General features: G+C 38.3%; 1 protein-coding gene and 1 pseudogene across 1 annotated transcript; one reads left to right on the forward strand and one right to left on the reverse strand.

Moving 5' to 3' along the window:
• The first annotated feature begins 10,532 nt into the window (after positions 1-10,532).
• LOC115742906 lies at positions 10,533-13,258 on the forward strand (annotated as a pseudogene).
• Positions 13,259-20,499: 7,241 nt separating this feature from the next.
• On the reverse strand, positions 20,500-23,305 carry LOC125316714 (ankyrin repeat-containing protein BDA1-like). Its single transcript, XM_048285828.1, has 2 exons — positions 22,569-23,305; positions 20,500-21,391 (listed from the first exon to the last, which is right to left on the reverse strand). Exons 1-2 carry the CDS (start codon positions 23,193-23,195, stop codon positions 20,648-20,650), a joined length of 1,371 nt encoding a protein of 456 aa, XP_048141785.1. The 5' UTR covers positions 23,196-23,305; the 3' UTR covers positions 20,500-20,647.
• Positions 23,306-27,484: the final 4,179 nt, after the last annotated feature.

Raw genomic sequence — 27,484 nt, forward strand, 5'->3', positions numbered from 1 at the left:
TGAGCTCATATTTTTTCATTAGTAGTTTGGGTTTGAGCTTGGGCTCGTGAATAGCTACTGCTATATATAACATTTTTTTCTCTTGTAATTGAGGAATTTAATAGAGATGTGAGAAGTGCTAATTATCTTGAAATTCTCTGCCGGATGTAGCCATAGTTTAAAAATAAATCAGGAAAAACCTTTGCATCTCTTTGCGTCTCTCTCTCTCTCTCTCGGCACGCACGAGCGTGCACTTTTAGACTTTACTTCGTTATGATTGTATGCCAAATCCTCACCATTCTACCAATTCTTAGTTTTAGGTGCTTAGTCATCTTGATTTTGAAATCAATTTGATTGCGCGATGACTCTAAACACTACCTAATATGGTTAGGTGAATCACTTGCAAGTCCACAAACATATATTATTCGTTCCTCGACCTAACAAAGGTCACTTCCCCTATCGACAAACTTTTTTATTTGACTTTCGGTATTCATAAATAGCTGCTCATAAGTTTATATCGACGGAGATACATCACAAATATAACCTACGGAACTTCGGATTGAGACCAGATTTTGACCCATCATCGTCTGTTCAAGATTCATCCACGCGAGTATCATTCAAAAAAAGAAAAGAAAAGAAAAGAATGCATCATCAAGAGAAAACAAATAATTTAAATCTGCCTCGGAGTTGCAGACATCTAACAATGATCTAAGGAATCTCTCTCGGAAATGCCTAGGGCATGGACCATGATTCTTGGGGACAAGAACATAGAAAATGCATTCTTGGTATGGGAAAGCTGAATATCAGAAAGTAGTCCAGTGGAATCAGCTGACAAAGCCCATTTTCTCTCTTTTTTAGATTCGTAAAGTTTACTTATGACCCCCCCAAAAAATAATAAAAGATAAAAAAAAAATTAAGTTAAATATACCGCGGACATAAAAATTATCATATACTTAGGTAATATCATAAATCAATTTTCGTGCGCCAAACTAAATTTATTTCTATCGTCTCGATTTAAGTGATTTTCATATGGTGCTCATATAAAAAAGCCTAGAGACGGTCTTAACGGGAACCCCCATTTTTCTACACTTACCCCCTGAGTTTTGCCAGTAATCAAGATTGAAGATGCTGTTCATTAGTCAAATATGCAAAGTAGAATGCTTTTTGCGTCTCCAAGGATTCTCTCTTTTTCTCTGTTTTTCCCCAGACAAAGAACAGGACAAAGACATGATAATGTATACATTACATGTATATATAAAATGGCAAAGTTAAAATACGAAAAGGAGCTGGCTGACATATAGCAAGACAAACGCCACAAAAAGAAGAGAATAGAAGAAGTTCGTCGTGTATTTACCCCTCACCATATCATAAAGGCCAAGGTTATTCATGTTGAAGTTTATTTGCAAAACAAATAAAAAGTTGCTTTTTTCCAATCTCACATGGGATGTAAAGAAGAGTGAAAGTCTCTTTATTAATTAGAATGCTACTATGATTTTTCAAAAAAAAAAAAAAAAAGAAGTCAAATGAGCTAGATCCCACTATACCCACGTGAGGGTGCGCGCATTTTATCTTTCGAACATGAATAGTTGCCACCGAATTCAATAGTTCTAACTTTTGGATATAAAAAGCTCTAACTTTTAGACAAAAAAAAAAGACTATTTTCGAACGATGAATTGTATGAGAATTAACTACTTTTCGGACGCAAAAAGGTGTGTTATATTCTCATTATTTATTTAACTTTATGTTCATTTTTTTTTTAAAACTTCACTTCTTCAATTTTAGATTTTCGTTTCTTTAAAAAAAAAAGGTACAACCTTCTTTTCTAATTGTTTCCTAGAGAGTTTTTGGAGAATTATTAGAATTGTTATATAATAACCTCACTTGAGATTCTATTGTATCCTGAAAGATCTTTGCGGGTAATCATTAGCAATATTGAGGGGCAAATAATTCCTTAAAGAAAGTACTATCGCACCTTAGAGTTTGATTCTATTGTTCATCCTATTCCCGACAAAATTTCTTAATAGTTCACGGAGTAAATGATCCATGGAGTAACAAGCTCTCTTGTCTTTGGATGTAATTCATACTTTCCATCGACATGAAAATATGGGGTTTTCACTTTTTTCCTCTCTTGTGTCTCGATGTAATCCCAGTTTAAGGATGAATCATGATAAACATTATATCTTGATTTCTCTTTCTTGCATTTTACTCTCTATTTCGTTATGGTGGCGCGCCAAATTTTAACATATTGGCCTTGACATATAGAACTCATGTTCAGTCTCCTGTTGTCCTTAGGCTTTATGATTCTTGGGCCTTTAGAGCATCAGGGGAAAAGGAAAGAGAGAAAAAGGAAGCCTTTTGCATGTGGCGCCACATGCACTCCCTTTCTCAGTTCATAGGTCAATTAATAATTGATGGTCTGATGATTTTGTTTTTTAATTTTTTCACACTTAGGCAGACGAATATCTCGAATACAATATGCTAGAAAACAAGAATAAATCCACACACAGCTCCATGCATAGAGCTGCGAGCTCCACATGCTATCTCTCTATTTCACTTCATATTCTAAAGGGCTTTTCAGATCTCGGCTTTATTGCGGTGTGGTCCTCCTCCTCCTCCTCCTCCCTCTCTCTCTACTAATGGAAGCTAGCATATGACTTTCTTAGGTCAACATTGAGTCACATTTTGCCGCAAGTTCTGCATGATGTTCCTGGATATCTTTTGGTCTTGATATAGTTTACTTCATATAGGAAGGTAGAAGGGAAACACGAAAAAATAACTTGGTTATGCCGTTATGTTCTAAGTAATTTCTAGAATTATTATCTTAAATGCAGTTAAATACGTGGGTGCTGTATAATTTTCACGACAATATTTCTCAGTGCAATATCTAATCTGATTAATAGATTTCAAGCTACTTATCAGTGAGACTTGGCCAGCTTTGTAGAGTCATCTGTTCTTTAAAAAGCATGCATGCGTTCGAGAGTCCTAGTTAAGGGGGGAAAAATGCCTAAGATATACTCAAAATCTAAACCTTCAAATCAATTGGTGCTGATTTATCATATCATTGGTCGATAATGGATAGCCACGTGCATGCAACAAATTAGCCTAACATGTAAACCAGCGAAACACATCGAACTTCATTAGTTTTGATGCATCATGAATCTTCAATTTATATATATGACAAATAAATTGTCACCATAGAAAATGACAAAATTCCAACTGTAGTGAATAAGATAACGTGATGGGAGCTAGTGAATCAAGATGGAATCTCATTTCCCTTGGCCCTTTTTGTTGACATGCACATGTGAGTAGAAAATATTCACAATAGAAATTTGGTGTTGTGTGAACTAGTTGATATATTTTAGTTGGTCCATTACTCATTATTCTAAAGTGGCTTATATAGCACATACCATAGCAAAGATGACATGTATTTGTGTATTATGAGGTAATATTTCTCACGAGATAGAACCTAGTCGGCTTATGATAGTGGGCTCGCATGAGGCGGTCTATCTAATACGAATCCTTAAATGAAGATAAGTGAATGCGTTTTGGTGAATCTTTGAGGTCCCCAGAAAATATGAGAGCAATGACTTTTCTCAATCGGGCATGTTCGGAAAGGAGTCTTGCCTCTTGGGGGCCGAGCACAATCTTTTCCATACAAAGATTCATCCACGGCCCAAAAGTTGAAAGTGGGCCTATACATGCATGGCCCAGAAGTCCCACCAAGACGTGCAAAATTCCCTTGACAAAGTCGGTCCAAGAATGGTCGGCCGCGTTAAAACACAATGTAATATTTGATCCCCAAGGAGAGAAAAAACAAAAGAAAAAAGAAAAAGACTCAGCTAGGGAAATCGCTTATGGAGTCGGGGAGTCGGATAGACGAAAATAATGTTGAAGCAGAGAGGTTATCACTGTCAAGGGCATACATGTAATCTCAATATAATTTTGTATGCCTTAAACTCGTGTTATATAGTATGGTGATACCTCTTGCAATTGTAACTTGATGCTGACCGGCTTAGGGACACAGATCCACAACCACCAAGCCAACCAAGGGAAGTAGATGCTAGACTTGTATACCCCGTACCCCCTCCAGTTCAGAATCAGCCCGCAGTTGGTGAACCTGTAGATCACTACGAGGAAGAGATTCGAAGAAAGCCTCCTCCATTTCCGACCATGTCCTTGGTTCTCACTCCCATGAATCAGATAGTGGCATACGCCCTACCATAACCACTGATAATGAATAGATTGTTTTGTGCTTCACCGTGAGTTTTTACCCTTTTCATTCGAAAATGAATTTTTTTTTTTTGCGTAAAAATTTGTGCCGCGTTCCCGATACTCACAAGGACTCAATAAGAAACTTGAAAATTTGAATTTAATCAAGGTTATGATAAAAACATAAACGATTCACATTACATGTGAACACCTAATTTTGCTCGTTTAATTTCCTTTTTCTTTTTCCTGCTGGCCAAATAGTTCCAGTTTCTTAACTTTGGTTTGCACTTGAACCATTGCAATTGCTATAACGATGGAGAGAATAGTACTAACATTAGTGAAAGCATCCTAGTTAAGCAGCAAATGTTTCTTGAAGGATCAAAGTAGAGCTCTTTGAGATGATCTCCACCAGTAAATTAATAATCATCGAAAATACGCTGATAACTAAGCTCGATATAGGCCAGAAAAATGTTAATAATCGCATATTCAACATCCAAAATCCAAAATAAAAAGTAAGCTATGGACTGAAATACAATATAGAATTACCACGAAATAAAAGGTTGGATGTGAAAAAGATACTATATAGATTCAAAATCATCGATTAGAAAGTTGGATGTAATGTAAATCAGATAGAACTTGAGAATACCAAATAAACCTTAGCCCTTAGCCATATATCACGACTTATCAAGAAAGTATGTATGACCTAATAGACTCATCGCATAAATGATAAGTGGTCAAAATCAATCGCAAGTTAAGAAGATTATGGTAACTTGTAATTTTTTTTTATGGGACCTATTATGAATTGTTCTACTCTAAGATGTCATTAGTTGCGACTCCAAGACCACGTTCATCGAAACTTTCATTATGGGGCTCGAGGTCCCTATGCGTTATTGTCCCTTGATTAAATGTGTGGATGAAACTGAACAAAAAAAAAACACGGACTGCAAATTGACTATTTTTTTTTGTCATAGTCAAATTTTGAGAGAAAAAGTCAACTGTTAACCTTTGCACGAAACTTTGAAATTTGAGATCGTAAATCTATATGCATGGAAGGACAGGGGCACCGATTGCGGTGTTACGACACCTGTTGTTACAATTAAAGGTTGACTTTTCAGTTAGACTAAAAAGTCAACTTTTACTCTATGCATAAAATGTGATTTGAATCCCCACGAAACGCAATGAACCTAATCTCTACAACTTAGATCAAACTAAAGTTTGTGGAGATTTTGAGACATGTGTTTGAATTTTGCGCGTAATGGAACCTAGTAGGCTTATGACACCCCCATCATAAGCCCCATTGAGTGCAAGAGACACATATCTTGGCACCATTGCGTTTGTGTGGAAGATATCATGCGACGCAGAGGATCTGATACTAATCCATAAAATGTGTTAGGTAAATGCATTTTGGTGAATCTTTGAGGGCTCAAGAAAATATGAGATCAATGACTTTCACAATCGGGCATGGACGGAATGAGCCTTCTTATAGACCGACTACATTCATTCACCAAAAGCATTAATCGATGGGCCCAAAATTGAAACTAGTCCTGCTCATGCGTGGCATAAGAAGTGGGAAATTCCCCGACAAATCAGTCCAATGGTTGGCCATGTTGTCACGCGATGTAACATGTGATACCTAAAAAATAAAAGCAAGCCTTAGCTTTAGAACCCACAGGGATTCAATGAAGAACTTGACCATTTGGATTTAACCAAGTTTACGATAAAAACATAAGCAATTCCCATTATTGCATGTAAACATCAAATTTTCCCGCTAGCCAAATAGTTTCAGTTTCTTAATATTGCCCTGGATTGCACTTGAGCCATTGCTATTGATGTGAAGATCGAGAGAATAATACTAAACTTTAGAAAGGATCCTAATTAAACAGCAAGTGTTAATCTTCCTAGTGTTTATTGAAGTACCAAATTAGAGGTCTTTGAAGTGAGCTCCACGTACTAATTTGTAACCATACGCAACTCAGCTTGATTTATGCTAGAAAATGGTTGTAATTCAAGGAAACAAATTCCAATTCTAAAACGATAAATGTGTAGAAAAACATACGAAATATGCCCAATGAAATCAAAAACTCGTATCACTGATTGGGATATGATCACATAAGGGAACGTACCCCTTGTTCATATATTAAATGCCTCTAAAATGCAGCCTTGCAAGAAATTGTTGTCCGTTCAAGCGCGAGGGAGTCTTGGAAGAGTTACTATTCTTGAGAGCGTTTTGGAAGAGAATAAATGGTTGTAGTAAGCAATTGAAATACGTTCCTTTTCTCTTTAATCTTTCATTCAAATAAAAGATAATTGCTCTTTTTGATAACCTCCTACAATTGCCGTAGGTTATCCGTCCATCATGGGCGCACTTAACATGATCGCGGAATTATCAGCATCAAGCGTGATGGATTAATTAATTCAAATCAATTCATTTCTGATTAGAGAAATTTATTTGGTAACGGTTAAAAATTTCTACTTCTGGAACACTATTAACACAATCTTGCATAAAAAATTATTTCGGCGATCGAAAAATTTCTACTTCATTTTTAAACTTTTTAAATTTTTTAAAAAATAATCTTTATTATTAAAGAACATTTACTTTTTAAAATAAAAAATATTATTTACTTTTTACTTTGGTGGTGGCAGTGGGAGACGGTTGTGGTCGGCGGTTGGTGGCGTGGGCGATGGTCGCGGCCGGTGTTGGGTAGTGATGGTCGCAGAGGCGGTGGTCAATGGCCGCCGGAGGTAGGCAGTGAGTAGTGGTCGGCGGTTGCGGTGGTCGGCGGTTGGAGGTCGGTGGCGGTGGTTGCGAGCGACGAGGGGTGGAGGTCAATGGTGGGCAATGGTTGGTGGCAAGATGCTGTCGGCGGTAGCGGGCAATGGCTGGTGGAGTTTTGCGATGGGTGGCAGTCGGTGGTGGTCGACGGCTGTGGTGGTTGGCGGTTGGTGATGAGTAGCAATGGATAGCAGTGGTTAGCGGTGGGCGGCAACGAAGGTTGGTGGAGGTGGGTGTGGTCATGAAGAGGATGATGGCGTAATGAAAAGAGGGTGAGACGATAAGTACATTTTGAGGTTTTTTTTCTTGTCCAAGAAGTATTTCTTGAGTTGAGAAGTAATTTTTTTTTTTACTTCTCAAATTGGGGAAAAACAACTTCAGAAGTGAAAATTCACTTCTGAAGTAGAAATTTCTTTTAGAAGTAGGAATTTTTACCAAACGGATTTCTGCTCAAGAAGTACTTCTAGAAGTATTACCATGCACACCCTTAGAAACAAAATTTATTGGCACATGACTCTACGGAATAAATTACCCAGAAAAGAAAATCTATTGTACTGATGCCAATATAATTCTAAATTTTTTAATTTGACCATTTAGTCATAACCTTTTGAGAATTTGCAAATATACTCATTCCAATCAATTTTAGTAGAAAATCGCTAAAGTAGACATCAATAATCCTACGTGGAACGGCTGGTGCCGACGTTGATAATATTGATAAATTTTAAATAATTTTTTTGATTTTTTTATATCTATCTTTGATTGTTTTGTCTGTTTTTCCATTGTGGCCGACGAGCATTGCAAAGGCTTCATTGGGCTCGAGTGAAGCGGCCCTCGTCCAAATTTGGAGAGGGCAAGGGCAAGGGCTGCGAATGCCTAGCCTAGTGGTTGGCAAGGGTTGTCGGCCATCGCCGAGGCCCCGACTACCAGCCGGCTACAGTGGAAAAAAGAAATAAACAAAAAAAAAATAAAATATTCATAAATGATCAATATTTTTGCTTGAATATGACAAATTGTCCACGTTAGTGGCAATCACATTACATAGGACGACTAGCATCATCGTCAGCGATTCCCGATCAAAATTGATTAGAATGACTACATTGTTAAATTCTTACGATATTTATGACTAAATTGGCCAAGATAAAAAATTTTGGACTGAATTAACATTCGTATAATGGATTTATGATTTTTTTTTTTGTAATTCTTTGGAGCATCATGCATAGGATTGAGAGCTCTACGTGCTATCTCCATTTCGCTTCATATTTCAAGACCCTGTGTTTGTGTGTATCTGTATTTTTAATACACACGGCTCCATGCATGGAGTTGCCTTCAATTAATGAATTGAAGTTCCAACTTGTGAGTACTTTAGGCTCTGTCAAAACATGGTTGACTTGACCAGATTTGGATTATTTGCCCCGTGGCAACGTCATCACAAAAAACAGTGCAACTGTCCTTGATTTTATTAAAAGTCTTTTAAAGAGGCTTCACGTTTCATTCTGAATTTCAGTTGATTATACGAGAAGTCGTTTGAATCTATGTCATAAGTTACATTCACGAGGAACTGAGCCAAGTCCGGCCAAAAGAGTCAATCTAGCAATCGACACAATCTACGGGTAATCGAAAATAAGAGTCCTTGAAATAATTTGCCTCCATACTCTTCACCTCCACGCTCAACGCCTTCATATTCACCCCCGCTTGTTTTCATTCCTTCCTCCATTTTTCCTATTCCTTTTTATGAAATAGAAACTGTCTATTTTTACGTAAATGAACTCTAGAAATTGGCATTATTTCAAGATAATAAGTAGACCTATAAAAAAGTATCACATATGAGACGTTAGCAATATTGTTTCGTTTGTCTAGTGTCAGGCTTTCTATATCATGCTATAATGTAAACAAATTTCGTGTTTTTGGGCTTTACACTAATTTAGAGAATGGTGAATGCTCGATGGAGTGACAAGCTCTCTTCCTTGATATGCAAAACTCATTTTCAGTCCCCATACACAGTTCCATGCATAGAGATGTGAGCCCCACATGCTCTCTCTCTATTTTCTCTCTATTTTCCTTCCTACGTAAAGGCTCTCTAGATCTTTGGTTTTGCTGTGCGGTCATGTGATGATTTTTTAACACCAAGGTCTGACGAATATTTCGAGTATAGTAAGCTACAAAACAAAATTTACCACACTCACTTCCATGCATAGAGCTGCGAGCTCCGCGTGCTCTCTCTATTTCGCTTCATATTTCGAGGCCGGACGCATTTTACACGGAAGAAGAAACTTGATACAGACAATTAAACAAAGAGAAATGCTTCCTTAATGGTACTGTCGAAGATTGTACAATCTCAACAGTAGATCTACACACCATCGTCGCGTGTTTTGCATAAAGTACTTATTAATTGGGAGATGGGTGGTCAGAAATAATTGACAGTATTATCAGAGTGTCGGACTAGTAACTTTCTTAAACAAAATGGAGATTTCCTTTTTTATTTTTATCTTTCTAAATACCGATGATATTGGGGATTGAAATCTTAGTTTTTGCCGAATCAGCTATACGGACGGACCTTATTTTATGAATCAACAGCATCAACTATCTTCCCTATTGCCAATAGCTGTGAAGACTGATTTTGCATTGCGATTTTGCAATAGTAGTGACGATCACGTGAGCGATAAATTTAGAAACGGGACTTAGAGCTTTGTTTCTGAAAAAACTCAATTGCCGATTACATTCAGGAGGAACAAGGATATTGCTTTTATCTTCACGGTGAAATAAGGACAATCGTAGAAGCATGACTTAAGGTTTTCATTAATATTTCACATGAATATTAAGAACGTACATGAGCTATTGAAGGTATCAAAGGGTCCTAATGAGGCAAGGGAAGAGTCTCCATCCTCAGTTTCAAGAGATGTAAGACAATATTTCTAATACCTCCTCTCACGTGCATGCCGGATTAGGAGGAGCATGTGGAATTTGATTGATAGAGGGTAGACGCACACGCTTGAAACGAATATGACTGATTCTAATACCATGTTAGAAAGTCCAATCCAAAAACTTAATCTATTAGGTAGAGGAAGACCACTTGAATATTAAGAGCGTAGAAGACCCATTGTCAAGTTATGCGGGACAACGTTTTAACAGTTTGGGCAGTTTTGATCAATTGAGAACTTAAACGGTTTTGTTTTGGTCATTTAAGAACGAGTTTTGAAAAGCTCCATTCATATGTCGAGCTCACTACGAGTGGAATTCAAGCATTGCAATTTTTATACTGCACACAAAATGGTTACCATGACTGCGTACCAGCGTGGGTGTACTGATTTACCAGGACAGCATGAGCTGCTACTCCCGACAACTTCAAGTTGTTGGGAAGAAATACCAGCCAACCGTTAGAGTAGTTCCAACGGGATAAATCCTAAACAATGACTCACCCAATTAGAATTTCGTTGATAAATGATAGAAAAATGACTCACCTAATTAGATTTTCGTTGGTAAATCACAAACAATGAATCGCCTTCGTTGACCGTGGCACTATTTATGGTTTTGCAAGTTCACTGCACCTATTTCCATCGATCATCATCGAGCGAAGCCCCTGTGCCCCTACATTTCCTCCTCAAACAATGGACAAGAAAAGTCTGGCCAGACAAGAAGTAGAAAAGGCTAGGGAGTCCAAGCTTCAACGGGCAATAGCAAATGATGATGTTGCTAAGGTACATGAGTTGATTGCGGAGGAGCCAGAACTCTTAGGTCGTGTATCTAAGCACCCCTTCCCAAATACTCCACTACATCTTGCCGCAGCTGCTGGAAAAACCCAAGTGGCCATGGAAATGGCTATCTTGAAGCCATCGTTTGCCCGGAAGCTGAATTCGGAGGGTTATAGTCCCATGCACTTGGCTTTGCAACACGAGCATTATCACATGGCGAGATCACCAATGAACATCAACCCCAAGTTGATTCGAGTCCGAGGATGATGTGGAATCACCCCTTTGCATTATGTTGCCTGGAAAGAAGGAGACAATAAGCTGGAGCTCTTGGCCGAATTCCTCTGCGCTTGTAAATCATCCATCGAAGACTTGACAAGCCGATGTTAGACTGTGGTTCATGTTGCTGTCAAGAACCACAACCTCCAAGCATTTAAAGTTTTGTTTGGATGGCTTAAGCGAGTCTACCTAACAGAAATCTTGAATTGGAAAGACGAAGATGGTAACACCCTCTTGCGCATTGCTAAGTCCGAAAAGCAAACTGAGGTACGGTTCATCGATTTCATGGTTGTTCGTGCTTGTATTGTTTAATGCTTGAATCTAGAGAAAAATGTTCTGATAATGAAGTACCAGGAGTTGAAAATACATGGAGTTAGAAACATTCAAAGATAGGAGATTTGAACTACATTTCGCTTTGACAAAAAAAAAAAAAAACTACATTTTGCGCAACGGTATATCACCTATTATAATCATTCGACGGTTAACACTTGCCGATAAATGTTTATCTGACAATTGACATTTGATATTGTTGTGGAAGTGTCGTAAATTTGCTAGCTTGGAGTGATCCATCAGAGACACAAAAAAATAACAACAGAAATGATTTTTCAAGCTATATGATTATTATTGGCGAATATTTCACGCACCACTCCTAATCCGACTTGCACCTAAAATATTGTCTCACATCACTTGATAACAGGTCCATATGCTTTTTTACATTAATATGATTTTCTTTCACTTATTAGTTTAAGTTTTTGAGTCGGACATTAACAAGCATATGAGAGTTGTGGCAATAGATAAATCCACTTTATGCAGAGATTGAAGTTCAACAAGAGATAAAAACGTGTATAGATTAGCATAAAAATTGGGACAGGACTTGATACAAGGATGAGAGAGAGATCATATCTACAATTTTACCACAAGTCCAATCCAAAAGCTTAACCTATTCGATGGAGGGAGACCACATATATGGATACAAAGTTCATATAAAGCCCGTTGCCAAGTGATGCGTGATAATATTTTAACAAGAGAGATGGAAGCAGGGTAAATGAGGACTTTTCGGATATTTAACACTACTAAAAATAATCTATTGAAAATCCCTTAAATGAATTTCGTCTTTATAGAGTAGGGGTTGGTTCAAATAAATCACAAGTGATAAGCAAAATTTGAAATTAACGACCTGCGTGAACACTAAAGCTTTTTTTTTAGTAAGAAATAATACACCATTTAGGATTTCATTACATGGGGGGAAATGGTTGCATTCGATAGATAACGTTTCGTAAACTTGTTCGCAATTCCCATGGTACATCGGTCGCTGCATCACTAGCATCAAATTAAACTCATGTGGCATGAGCTCACTTTGTGACAATGGTAAAGATAGAGACAGTGCAGTGATCGAGAATTGAAGGGATAAACGCTTCATTTTGTTCCCTTTGCATTTCTACCAGATCATCAAGCTGTTGAGTGGGTACGTCAAAGTGGGTGCGAAGAACTTCCAGGGTAAGACGGCTCGGGAAATCTCCCACGTGAATCCCAGTGGCGATCCAGATCTTGCGGAGGAGTCGCGACCTCCTACTGTCAACCACGCTTTATCACAGTTTTCAAGTGGGGAACTATCTTTCATCGAGGAGCATGCACTTTGGTTCGGCTTCCGAAATGCATCCGCTCGCGACATAGTCCTTTTAGTGGCCGCCTTAATTGCGCCACCACTTACCAAGCCGCGCTCGCTCCTCCGGGAGGATACTGGCGGGACAAGTCTTCAAATCCCCCAGCCAATTCCACTGTCGTTACTGCCAATTCCAGCGGCATTGCTGTTGAAAAGCCACATCAAGCCGGAGACAGCATCCTGAGCGGCGCAGCTCTGTATCTGTTCCAGTTCCTCAACGGTACGGTTTTCTCGGCCTCCATCATCGCAGTTTGGATCACCGCTACTCCCCTATTGCCCCCACACTTTCCCGGTTTACTTCTTAGTGTGCTGTGTCGGTGGTGCCTACTTAGCTACCGCTACAACCAGATTCCCGAAATCCGATGAAGTTGGAGGAGACCTCATAGGGGTATTTCTCATGATCTTGCTGGGTGCCGCGTTTCTTGTCCCCATGAAATTGTGAGTTAACTGCAGTCGATCCCGACGTAGAATAGAAGCCACGTGGAGACGTGTCGGCAACTTTGTAGAATTGGAGGATCGGAAATAGTTTGCAAGTTGATATTTCTTCTCGCGTATGCAGTATCATCTATGTTTTTAGGCTTGAGGTTTGCCAGTACCAGACTCTTCTTATACGCTGCATGGTACTCTTCTTGTGCGTTGCATGGAATGGACTCATCTATTAATTCCTTAATCCCTACCGACCTTTAATCTCGCTTAAGATTCAAGATTTTGAATAGCTTTTTTTCTTTTTCGTCCTAATTCAACTTCGATGCGGTGGAAACAAAAAGCACTGAGTGGCAACTCGCAAACAGCGCACAAATTGCACCAGCGGAAATCTCTCTAGGTTTTTTTATTTCTAAAAAGAAGTGAAGTAAAACATAACAACTTAATACAGTTGCAATCGCAAAAGAAATACTGAGAATGTAACAAAAGCCTAGTTAAACCTTTAAAAAAAAAAAAAAAAAACTAGATCCTGTGGTTCATGATATTAAAGTGGAAAATCATGATACAAGAAAGGCATGTGCATGGCACGTGGGGAGTTCCACGGTTATGAATCGGTTGAAGAATACTAGGATACTTATCGATAATCACACAAGTTGATGCCACGCGTCTCACCGACGGCACACGATGAGGAAAACAAAATAGCTATGAATCTTGCCGCCAATAATCGATAATGCCCCAAAGAATTTGACAAATCTTACATCGGGCGGGAGAATAGTTGTCGATCGTTACACGTGTTCTAAATATGACTGCCTAAAGACTCGGCTCGGAGGTTCATAGTGAGTGGAGAACATGGGAACGATCGGTAAGGGTGAAGAAAGAGAGGAATTAAACCACAACACGCCATTTAAGAATCGGCGACGGTTACATGGTTCATTACATAGGCCATAAATAACTCGCCCAAAGACATGGTCAAATCGCTCGTGAGGAACAGTGGATGTGGATGCCATCGATAAAGATGCTACAACAATCGAAGAGCAAGTTACCGTATCAACCATTATAAATACCACCCAACATCCATCAAGAAGGCCCCCGAACAAATCAATAAATTTATATTTATCTTTACTTTCGCACTACACTTTAAATTCAAAAGCTGTAGCTATCTTTATCCCATGAACTCTACCATCCAGTTAAACTCCGCGTGTTCGGGCTCGTTGTCGATTCAAACTCGGCAAAGTATGTATACGTTGGTTCCTTTTGTAAAAATTGCGCTTTCCAAGCATTTCCGTTGAGTGAAACTCTAACTTGGTTTACGTTTGTACAATTTCATTCAAGTTTTAATGTGTTGATTCACTAGAATTGTACTTCCTAGACGTTTTTGTCGAGTTAAACTCCGGCTTTACATGTTCTACGTGTTGATCTCCTGATTATCTGAATCACTCTTGTCCAGAGTTACCACAAAATCTTTTTTCCACATTTAAAAGCAGAAGAACTAATTTTGATGAAAGATATTTCATCTACTGAACTTGGGAAAACGTCGGCTAGACTTTAGAAGCATCGGCTAGGCTTCAAAAGCGTCCGTAAAGTTTGGATATTGATAACTCTCAACACAAGGAGAACGTTCAACGAAGGAGACGAATGTGCTATCCCATGCTCATACCAATTCACAACTTAAGATTTAAATAGTTAACATGGAAAGAATTTATATTTGAAGTCGCCACTAATCTATTTTTAGGTAAATTGATTAGAAACCTTAGTAAAGCATCAATAGAGTTACTTTAGCTTTACGAACCAAAACTTAGATGGACTCGGGGATTGCATTACCTATATTACTTTGGTGCTTTTTTGTACATTTTTTTTTAATTTTATTTTCAAAAAATACTTATGCAGACAGCTTGGATTTGTTTTAATCAAATGTATTGTACTTTGATCATAGTAGTAAGTAACAATCTTCTTCTAGAACAATCCCAAATCATAGAGCAAAACTCTTAGTCAAATAACTTCCTCGATTGTCTCTGTTGACACCATGTACTTGGCTTCAGCTGTCGGCAAACAACCATAGGCTGTTATTCTGCTTTCCGACCCACAAAACCTAACATACAAATGTCAAGGACCTCGCTGGCTATTCAAGTGACCAGGATTATCTAAATCTGTATAACCTCTTACGCTAAAATCTAGTTCGATATATTGCATCTTCTCAAGAAGTGGATATAAAACATAACTTTATTTCGTAATTTGAGAGGACATGAATTGATGGATTAAATAGCAATTCATCTTCGTTTTGGGAAGATAAAAGAAGAATTGCTTCCTTTTGTGTGAACTCTTGGTGTTCTTTATTATTCTCGTGGGGTAGGTGGGTCAGACAGCGGGTTGAGCCGCTTCCGGGCTTTGCTCGTTCGCCATTTTCCTCCCGCAAAAGTCGTAACAAAAAGACAAGGCAGGGACAGTTGACGTTAATTTATCAATTTATGGTCCTTTTAAATTTAGTCTTTGATGAGCGCATGGCTGACATGAACAGGTTGGGATTACTTGCCTTGTGGCAACGTCATCTTAAGAAATAGTTGACTTTGGCAGAGTCTAACGAGGCCGGAGCCTAACCCACGCAAATATTCCAAAAAATTCAAATTATCAGATGAAGGGGAGTTTAAGTTTTAACTAATTTTAACAATAAGAAGCTCTCATCGCCTTTTGCAAGTGGTCCCACATGCACGACCTTTTTCAGTCGGTGGTCAATTTATTAAATCATGATGTCCTATAATTTTTTTTTATTTTTACACAAGGGCAGAGGAACATTTCGAATACTGTTTTCCCAAAAATTTAAATAAATTGCGAGCTCCACATGCAATCTCTATCTCAATCCATATTTTAAAGGCCAGACAAATCTTACACAAAAGAAGCATAAAGAGACAGATAGTGAAAAAAAAAAAAAATGGAGGGTGGACTCGAAATTAAAATAAAACATCATTGTGAAAATAAAATCTTAATATTTTTTTTAAGATGCTAGTGGTGGAAATCAAAATTTTAAAGCAACATTCGGAGAACGGCGACTTCAGTTATGCTGACGGACATTATTTTACGAATCAACAACATCCCTTGTCTTTGACAACAACAAAAAAACAAATAAATGAATCAATTGTCTGGTCCGTAAGGTGCAGGTTGTTGGGAAAGCCCTACCCAGCATAAGTTTTGGGGCAACCCAATCCTGCTCATGTTAGCTTGGATTATACGGAGATGAACTAAATTTTTGTGTGCGTAAATCAAATGGCAGATGATGAATCTTCCTGAAATTCTTAAGACAATCTCATCTTCACTGCACCCGAACGGCCATCTCAATGGAAGAGTTCACTAAGGTTTTTATGCAGTTCATTCCCGTTCTTCAGTTCTATCTCGGTTTCTGCAGCTGAACATAAAAATCCATCCTTTCACTGTCATTTTTCCATCATGGGTCTTTTCATCTAGGCTGCGCTCGTTTCGCCAAAAATAAGTGACTTGAAAAATACTTTACAGGAAATGATTGCTTATGACACTTGAAAGAGCTGGACAATGGAGAATGTTTTTACTATCGACGATAATTTATGTCTAAAAAAACTTTCGTGGATGATGAAAATATATTTCTTTCATTAATTTTTATAAGTGATACAGACGATCATTTTTGGAAAAACATTTTCAAATCATTTATTTTCGCGAAATAAACACACCCTAAATGTTGACTTTTAACATACATACGGTATGAGGTATTTTAGTTAATATATAACCCCTCCCCAAAAGTAGCTACTAGCTAAGTAGACTTATTTTGCATTACGATTTTGCAACGGTAGTTACAATTCACGAGACAGATAAGTTAGAAACAGGGCTAAGAGGTTTGTTTGTGAAAAACTCAATTGCCAATTACATTAAAGAGGAACAAGTGACGAAGAACCCACAAATTAACATCCATGATGAAGATAAGGACAAATTGTTAAAACATGACCAAAGGTTTGAATTAATGTTCCACGTGAATATTAAGAGCATACATGAGCTGTTGAAGTTATCGGAGGGTCCTAATGAGGCATGGGGAGAGTCTCCATCCTTAGTTTTACTTGGATAGACTGAGGTCCTTCACGAGTTACATATTCATTTTTACGAAGCATCAGTTGGAAAGCACAGTTACAATTGGAAGTTGCTTTGTTGACAATTGAAATGGAGTATTTGATGTCAATCAAGAAAGTTATTGGGTTTAGAGGATTGCTCAGTTATCTGGAATTGCAATTAGGAGCTGACATAACACATTGATGTCAAGTACATTTTTATATGTGATATTGTGTCATAAGGAACTCCATTCGTTGAGAAAGTGCACACGATAGATAATCCAACGAAGCATATGCCATTGACTAAGTCCCAACACTATTCGGACTTGGTTAGCTTCTACAATAAATAAGGAGCCCACAGGGGTTTGGGAGAAATGACAACCGACGAGATGAAATTGAGACGAACAAATGTAGCCTTAGTATGCAATATTTAAGATTATTGTTTCCATTATTTTAACTTTTTCGAATGCGTATGTACGTTTTAGTTTTCATTAGAAGATGCCACAGGATCTAGTTGTTTTTTTGAGGTTTCACTAGGCTTTTGTTATATTCTCAGTATTTCTTTTTCGATTGTGTTGTAACTAGCAATATCATCTAGAGGGGGTGAATAGATGATTTCGACCAGTTTTGAAACTTAATGCAGAATTCAAACAGTTCCAAAACACAAACTAAACAATATTGACAACGTAACATGCAAAAGAACTAAACAAAGTAAGAAGAGTTTAGAGAAGGAGAGATTGCACGCGATGTTCATAGTGGTTTGGCTTTAGCAAGCCTACGTCCACTCTCCCACGATGACAGGTGATTGGCTGTATTCCACTATATGAATCAATGGAGGTTATAAGAGATTTCACTTTCAATCACTCTTATAGAGCCTCTCAAAGATAGATCGTTTAGCTCTCCGAAACAAGTATGTGAATCTGAATAATTCAAGCACTTTGGAATTTGTAAATTCTGATCTCTCTTTCTTGGTCACCATGGATTTTCCTTTTATACTCCTTCACCTCTAAACTAGCCGTTGGAAAGGTCTTCAAAGGATTGCTCTTCAATCATTGATTGGACGTCATTAATCGTGATTGAAGGAGATTGTATCCGGGAAGACATGATAACTGTTAGAGTTGAGTCTGAACACTTTAGATTCGGTCGCCTATACAACTAAATCTTGGGTTTCTAAAAGTAGAGTTGATTCAAATAATCAACAAACCTTATTCCTGGAAGGTAATATCCAATTGTAAGTATTCTTCTTATCTGATTGGAAAATAATCTTGTTAATCAAAGATTACAAACTTCCATAAAAGACATCGCCAATATTGAAAACCTATCAAACGTGGGTCTTCAGAATCTGTTTGAAAGATATTGAAGAATCCGAACATTATTTAGAAGCGGCCTTATGAAATGAGACTCTCTGAATCCGAACAAACTTTGAACAGTGACTCTAAGTTTCAATAAAGTCCTTGCTGACGCGTCACATAAATCTTTAGAAGAACAAGTCTTTAGAGGCAATAACCTACTCCATCCGAACGACTTCAAAAGCAAATATATGACGACTACCACTTGAGTCTGATTGTTAGGTTTGGATCAATATAAGCTTCTGTTCATATGTTCACCTTGCAATAAAACATTCATAAAAATTAAATAGATTCGTTATAAGAAATTATAGTTTTGTCAGAATCAAAATATTCAGGAGGTAGGTTTTCTCAACAGATTGTAACCGTATTAAATGACTCTCATCGGTGACGCCGACTTGATTCCTGGTTTTTGTCATAGCAATTCCTCAAATCGGACCACAAATGATCCCACCAGACTTGCCAAAAAAATGTTTCCCTGGAAATATTCGCGATGAAAGATCTTTCACCAAGAGGCGTGGAGCCTTCATATTTATTTTTTATGGGTTCTTGTGAAGATTCCGGACAGAAAGTAAAGTAAATGGCAAAAAGATAAAAAGGACAGGAGACGTAAAGTGCGATATAAGATAAATGCTAATCAGGTAAACTGCAAAGAAAAAGATAAATGTTTTTTACTGATGATGATTGGTCCATTGCAAAGAGTCGTCTCCAACCATACATAGCCTAATACAAGGTATAACAGTCACCTACCATTACTTCATGTGCACCTTATCCCTAAATTCTCGAATTGGCTCGGTAATTGCTCTCTTATGGTTTAAACAGTTTTAAGCCTATACTTAACTACTCTGTGTAATTGTCGGCTAAACGTAATGACTTTGTGGTGTTGCCGACATCTCTACCTAACTGAGCATCGGTTTGCCGTATTTCGGCTATTTCTCTCTGGGGGCTTTGTGACGTCCCGTGGGCTCTGTGACCATTTAAGGCCCAAGACAATTTTCAATGTCAAAACAACTGTATTAATTTGTTATATTTTAAAGGATCATGCACTTCACCTCTTTTGAGAAATAAAAACCTTGAGATAGATTTCTGTTGCGCGCAACAAACGATCGAACAATAAAATAGACAGTACAAGAAAATAAATCGGACACCGGATGTACGTGGTTCGGTCGTAGAGACCTACGTCCACGGGGAGAGCAACAATGAATTCCACTATAGAACGAGCGATACACGGAGATTACAGACCAAACTCGAGTAACTCAAATACTCACAGTGTTTCCCAAGCCCCAATTGCAACCAAGAACGCACATAGTGTTTAGTCTCAAATTCCTAACAAAATAATATCTCAATCTCGCAAAGGAATTAAAACAAATCTTAGACTCACAAGATTTAATCAGCTTTGACACTTGAATACTTGATGTAATTCCACGGAATAAATTCCACAAGCAAGCACTCGACAAACGGCGCTTCAATAAGTCCCTCTTCGTTGGATCAACAACCAGCACTTCAAGACTTCGTGCAATCTCCAACGGCCAAGTTCACGAATGATATATATACCTCCAACAAAGGACATTCGTTGGCCGACTCAACATGGACTAGGATTAGGAAATCCATGTACATGGTCAACGTCCAAATCTTGGACTTTCACCTCTATTGTACGCAACCTTTTTCAACAAGAAAGCAAATCTTATCTTATCTTTTCTTCTTCTTTATTTCTTTCATTGTCGTTATCTTCAAGGAGTCCACTATGAACAAATATTCATATAATCCGGTCAAAGTCAAAGATTGCACTTTTCCCTTTTCTCTTTCTTTCACGTGAACGGATATCCACCGGCGAATACATGCGCCAATCTTTTTCGTTCTTTCACATGCTAGAGCATCCACACAATATATCGTTGGATTTCATTCGAGTTCAAACTCGAGACATAATTTCAACAATTTCTGCTGGTGCGATTTGTGTGCTCGTACGCTTAGGGCATCCGTGTTTGGGAGTTGCCACTCAGTGCTTTTTGTTTCCACTGCATCAAAGTTGAATTAGGTATTTGCAAAAAAAAAAAAAAGCTATCCAAAATCTCGAATCTTAAGCGAGATTAAAGGTCGGTAGGGATTAAGGAATTAACAGAAGAGTCCATTACATGCAACGTATAAGAAGAGCCTAGTATTGGCAAACCTCAAGCCTTAAAACATAGATGATATTGCGTATGCGCGAAGAAATATCAACTTGCAAACTATTTCCGATCCTCCAATTCTACAAAGTTGCCGACGCGTCTCCACGTGGCGTCTATTCCACCTCGGGAACTGTTGTATTTAAGCCACAATGTCATGGGGACAATCAACGCGGCACCCAGCAAGATCATGAGAACTACTGCTGCGAGTTCTCCTCCGACCTCATAGGATTTCGGAAATGCGGTTACCGCGGTAGTAGCTATGAAGGCAAAGCCGACACAGAACAGTAACAAGTAAACCGGGAGAGTGTGGGGAAACCGGGGAATAGCGGTGATCCAGATTGCGCTGATGGCGGCCAAGAAAACCGTACCATTGAGGAACAGGAATGAACACAGATCTGCGCCGCTCAGGATGGTTTTTCCGGCTAGATGTGGTTTTTCAACAGCAAAGCCACTGGAATTGGCGGGAACGACAGTGGAATTGGCTGGGGCATTTGAAGAGTTATCTGACCAGTATCCTCCCGGAGGAGTGAGCGCGGCTTGGTAAGTGGCGGTCGCAATCAAGGAGGCCACTAAAGGGATTGTGCTGCGCGCGGATTTATTTCGGATGCCAAACCAAATTGCATTCCTCTCAATGAAAGTTAGGTCGCTCCTTAAAAACTGTGATAGAGAGTTGTTGAGAGTTGGAGGTCGTGACTCCTCCAGATCATGATCCCGACTAGGATTCCGTGGGGAGATTGCCCAAGCAGTCTTACCCTGGAAGTTCTTCGCATTCGCCTTGACATACCCACGCAACAGGTTGATGATCTGGAAGAAATGAAAAGGGAACAAAATGAAGTATGTGTCCCTTCAATCTTCAATCACTGCTCTGTCACTAGCTTTACTACTATTGTGCACAAAGTGAGCTCATGCCATACAAGTTTGAGTGATGCTAGTGATGTACCAAGGGAATTGGGAAAAAGTTTGCTAAACATTATTTATCCAATGCACCCAACCATTTCAACCCATGTAATGAAGTGCCAAATGTTTTATCATTTCTTGATGCAAAAATGTTAAAGAATTCACGCAAGTCATTAATTTCAAATTTTGCCAACACTTCTGATTTATTTGAGCCAAACCCTACTCTATAAAGACAAAATTCATTTCCTAGTTTTTCAATAGATAATTATTGGTGCGTTAATTACCCCTAAAAGTCCTCGTTTACCCCTTGCTCCATCTCTCTTGTTAAAATATTCCCACATCACTTGACGACGGGCCTTATATGTCGTTTATATTCATATGATCTCCCTCTAACTAATGGATCAAGCTTTTGAATTGGACATTTTAACATGGCATCAAAGTCAATGCTATCCCTTCCGCGTCTTTGCGTTCACCCGTGCCATGGTCAAATTGTGGATTTGACCTCTCTCTCGTCCTTTTATCAAGTCATTTCCCAATCTTTATACTGATCTATACATTCTCTCTTGTTTAACTTCAACCATTGCATAAAAGTGGATTTATCTATTGCCACAACTCTCATATGCTTGTTAATGTCAAACCCAAAAGCTTAAATTTACAAGTAAAAGAAAATCACATGAATGTAAAAAGCATATAGCAGTTGTCAAGAGATGTGAAACAATATTCTAGGAGTGGCACATGAAATATTCACCAATAATGTATCATATAGCTTGAGAAATCATTTTTGTTGATTTCGTGCTTCTGATGGTCCACTCCAAGCGAGCAAATTTATGGCACTTCTACAACAACATCAAATGTTATTTGTCTGATGAACACTTATCAAAATGTTTTAACCGTCGAATGATTATAATAGCGATATGCCGCCCGAAATGTAGTTCAAATCTCCTTCTCTTTGAATGTTTCTAAATCCGTGTCTTTTCAACTCCTGGTACTTCATTATTATAACATTTGTTTCTAGAGTAGATTATGCCAAATTCAAGCATCGAACAATACAAGCACGAACAACCACGAAATCAATGAATTATACCTTGGTTTGGTTTTTAGCCTCGGCAATGTGTAAGACGGTGTTACCATCTTCATCTTTCCAATTCAAGATTTCTGTCATATAAACTCGCTTAAGCCATCCAAACAAAACCTCAAATGCTTTGATGTTGCCCTTCTTGACAGCAACATGAACGGCAGTCTCACATCGGCTCGTCAAGACTTTGATGGATGATTTGCAAGCGCATAGGAATTCGGCCAGAAGCTCTAGCTCATTGTCTCCTTCTTTCTCAGCGAGACAATGCAAAGGTGTCATCCCGCATCGTCCTCGGACTCGAATCAACTTGGGGTTGAGGGTGATCAGTGCCCTCACCGTGTGATAGTGCCTGTTTTTCAAAGCCACGTGCATGGGGCTGTAACCATCCGCATTGAGCTTCCGAGACAACAACGGCTTCAAGATGGCCATCTCCATGGCCACTTGGGTGTTTCCAGAAGCCGCGGCACTATGTAGAGGAGTACTTTGGAAGGGGTCGTCAGATACACGACCCAAGAGTTTTGGGTCCTTCGCAATTACCGCATATACCTTATCAACATCATCGTTATCTATTGCTCGTTGAAGCTCAGACTCCCTAGCCTTTTCTTCTTCTAATCTGGCCGGACTCTTCTTGCCCATTGTTTGAGGAGGAAATGTAGGAGCACAGGGGCTTTGCTCGATGATGATCGATGGAAGGAGGAGTAGTGAACTTGCAAAACCATAAATAGTGCCATAGTCAACGAAAATTTAATTAGGCGAGTCATTGTTTATGGTTTACCAACAAAAATCTAATTTTTTTTGGTCGAAACGAAAATCTAATTAGGCGAGTCATTTTTTATGATTTATCAACGAAAATCCAATTAGGTGAGTCATTGTTTAGGATTTATCCCGTTGGAACTAGTTAACCGGTTGGGTGGTCTTTCTTCCCAACAACTTAAATCACAACTACACCCATCCTTGTTACGCACTGATGATAACTACTTTGTGGGTGAAACTAAGTGGAGGTCCGAATCGACTGATGTTGGAAAATCAGAGGATGAGTTGTGATTAGGGGTGAAATGCCACTCGAACTCAGAGCTAACTGGTTGTGGTTATGTATGATTTTCTGACCAGTCGCCGTTATCAATATCCATATTTCCATCATTTCTTCCATTATTAATGGATAGACATTGATGATTTATCTGTTCTTTCACCCTTTGCCGATGCAAATGATCCTTTCATCATTTTTCATCACTAATGTATCAGTCCTAGTCCATCCTTTTCATCCTTTTCTTCACCATTAATGGAGGTACTAGCTCTAAACCTGCTCTTTGCACGGGCCAATGAAATCATATTTAAAATATAGAAGTAACATCATAACTAAATAAATTATTGGATTAGAATGTCAATAAATTATGTTCTTGTCCGTTGTCCCCACGTCCTTTCTTCCACTGCTCATGGACAGCCACGTGGAAAGGGAAGAGTCGCGGGAGACGGAGGGAAAGAGAGAGTAAATGAGAGTAGCTGGGGCAACTGAGACATGGCCTTTAATGCGTCAGCTCCCTCCTTCTGTATTTTACTGTTCCTTTACTTGACCGGTTCTGGACAAACATCTAATACACGTACGACTGCCGTACTTAGGGCAGTTGTGAGAAAGAGAGATATTTAAAGGTGCGTTATATTTGATAACCTTTTTAATTTTCTATTTTTCTGTTCTTTTATTTTTTGAAACGAAAAAAAAAAGAAATCTATTTATGTACGTCGATTGATTTTTTGTTTCCGAAAATAAATCAATGGCCATGAAATAGATTTGAAATAAAAATAAAAAAATAATTTTTTATTCTCGAGAATAAAAATAGAAATAATGTCATTTAAAAAAATTAAATTTAATGTAATTTAATGCTCATCTTTGGAATCACGAATTCACTATCGGTCACCTGCCTCCGCTAATTGTTACGGTCGCCGATCACCGCTTGCCAAAAAACCAGTGGGGGTCTCTGCCAATCGCCGCTCACCGCCGTCTATCACTCTCGTTCGATATAATTATTTTAGGGACGTAACAAAAGCATTTAATTTTTTTTAGGAGTAAAAATTTTATACAGTTACTAAATGCGTTGGTTTGCTCAGAAACTCATTCATAAAATAAAAATAGAAAAGATTATTTCTAAAAATAAATTATTCTCAAAAATAAAATATTACCACACGCACTACTTACCTAAATGAGATGGCGTTTCATGCCACAACTCCATCTTCCAGCATCCTCATAAATGTATGACAACTGACTGGAAAGAAGCTTACCAAACTTCAATTAAGCCTTAGCCGCGTGAGGGCATGGGGATGTCCCATTGAGAGATAAGTAGACGAGGATCTCGATGATTTGCCAATGTAAAGATTACATATTGAATAGCATTTTTGATAATGTTCTCCTTATTGGCACATTAGACCCTCATGTCTCACTAATATTAACCATTAATTGAAAATAAATCTTGACTTTTCATGTAGCATCTTTCCTAGATTTGTTGATAGAAAGCCCCTCAAGGAGTCCCTTTAAGTGGGAAAAAAAAAATTCAGTTCACAGAATAAAATTGAAGTTGTGTAATCTTTATACCAACCATAATTACTAGATTAGACTGTGAAATAACGACCATAAAATTGCCGTTTGATGATATGGTTTAAATTTTGTTATTGTCTCTCTGTTGTTGCTCTTTTAAAAATTACATATTGATATGAGTTTAATGAAAAATTTTCCTGTTCTTGTCAAAGGGCAACATCGACTCACAGTTTTATTTGCTTCTTCTTCTGAGAAAGAAAAAACTGAGTCTCGCTCCAATAATGCATAGTGAACACTACAATTCTGACTCGGATGGGCGTACCATTCCAGGACATCTGCTTCGGTGGAGACTGATGGGAACTTGATGATACATCAACGGGGCTCGCAGGGACATGTGCGGCATTGGCCCACAAGTAGCTGTAGTTTACAAGACATGTGAGTGTAATTCTTGGGCCATCCAAGCTCTTCGAGATGCGTTGGTAATGTTCTTGAACAGAAGACATCATCTCTTCTTCACTTGACAGCACCAATTCTCCAGATAAAACCTTGGCCACCCACTTCGATTGGAACTCGCTAAGTTGTGGCGGAAAAGCCTAGTCATGGTCGCGAGCGATCGAGATAATATGAAAATAGGGAATTAAACCCTAGCAAATACGTTTAATTGCTGTGGCAATTCTAAACTCGTGTTTTCATAAATTTAAATTATACGTATGGGATAACACATCCAAAACTGAAGTGTTCTCTTTCCCATTTTCTCTCTAGGCATTTTCACCTATTGTGAACGATTAATTCTTACATCTTTCAACTTAAACATTAGTTAATCAGTAACCGATTCTCTAAGTGCTGGAGAAGAAGTTGTTTGTTTGGCTCAAAACATGTACCAGCGTTACCTTTTGCTATTATACATCAGTTAGTCTACATGATGGGAGGGGAAAAAAATTCATGAAAAGAAAATACCAGAGAGGGTATGCCAATGAAAGAGAGGCGAGGAGCTAGGCTTGGTGCGAAAACATGTTTATATAAAGGCCTAGAAATATCTCTTGTGTTGTTCCCGAAATTCCATTCGAAATCTTTCTTCTTCTTTATTTATGGTGAACAACTCATTGTCCTGTTGCTTGTGTAAGACGATATAAAAGATGGGAGATTTCGGCCTAAACAATTTTAAAGATAACAAACATATTTTCTTTAAAATATGATCCTCTTGGAATTTAGAACCAATATCTGCAAAAGCGATCAAAATTTCTTGCTTTAAAAAATGCATATCTACTATGTCCCCCTTTTCTCTTCCTTCTTTATGTTTCTATAATACTATCTAATTATATTTTTAAATCTTTTTGAGTTTAAAGGTACCAATTATGTTCCTTCCGATCTTTTTGCACATTATGGGTCAATGTCATATTTTATTGAAGCTACAGTGTATCATTAGATTAAGTCTACCTTTGTTTTATTAATCACAATCTAACATATTTATTTTTAAATTCATGTATTTTTTAGTTTTATGTTAGCTTTTATTTCTTTTTAAAAATTCTTTTTTGTCCCGATTCTCTTTTACTCATCTTAATAATTACAACCACATCCTACCTTGAAAAGATGTGCCTCAACTTTGTTTATACATTCACCGAATTATGACTAGGTAATGTCATTTCTTCTCTTAGATATAGAATATATCTCGAAAGTTAATCGCTAGTTAGATGGTAGGCACACCTCCTCAACCTTATCAATGTTACGGGGACCAAACCCGTCCCCTGGTGAACTTGCTTGGAATGAGTCGGGTAAGACTTGTTCGGGCTGATTTCCGAGTTAAATAGACTTGATTCTAGATTGGATTGTTAGGAATTGCGCACCAATTCCAGAATAACAATCCAAGCAAACAATCAACACTAGCATAATATAATAATAAAATAACAGAATCAGAAAGAACACACCAGAGAATTTATTATCCAGTTTTTAAAATGAGCAACCCATGAGTCATGTCGTGCAATTCTTGCAAAAACATAACAAGAAGCGAAAGAGCAAAAATGGGAAAGCGCGATAGGAGCGTAAATTTACAAGCCCGACGATTTCCTTACCGGTGGAAGAATATGTTGGGCCCCACTCACCCCAACCTGTCGTTGGGCCCACCAGTACACTTGTTGACTCCCCTAATTAAATTTTCTTTGACCGGGGCATTATATATGATTTTGCAAGTTCGCTACTTCCATCGATCATCAGCGAGCAAAGCCCCCCTGCTCCTACATTTCCCTAGTGACACGATGAGCAAGAGCCTGGACGAAAAAGAAGAAGAAGAAAGGGCTAGGGAGACTCGGCTTCGACAAGCAATAGCAAATGATCATGTTGCTGAGGTACATAAACTAATTGGGGAGGAGCGAAAGCTCTTAGATCGCGTATCTAAGCACCC

Source organism: Rhodamnia argentea, chromosome 9 (genome assembly GCF_020921035.1).
Source record: "Rhodamnia argentea isolate NSW1041297 chromosome 9, ASM2092103v1, whole genome shotgun sequence".
NCBI lineage: Eukaryota > Viridiplantae > Streptophyta > Magnoliopsida > Myrtales > Myrtaceae > Rhodamnia > Rhodamnia argentea.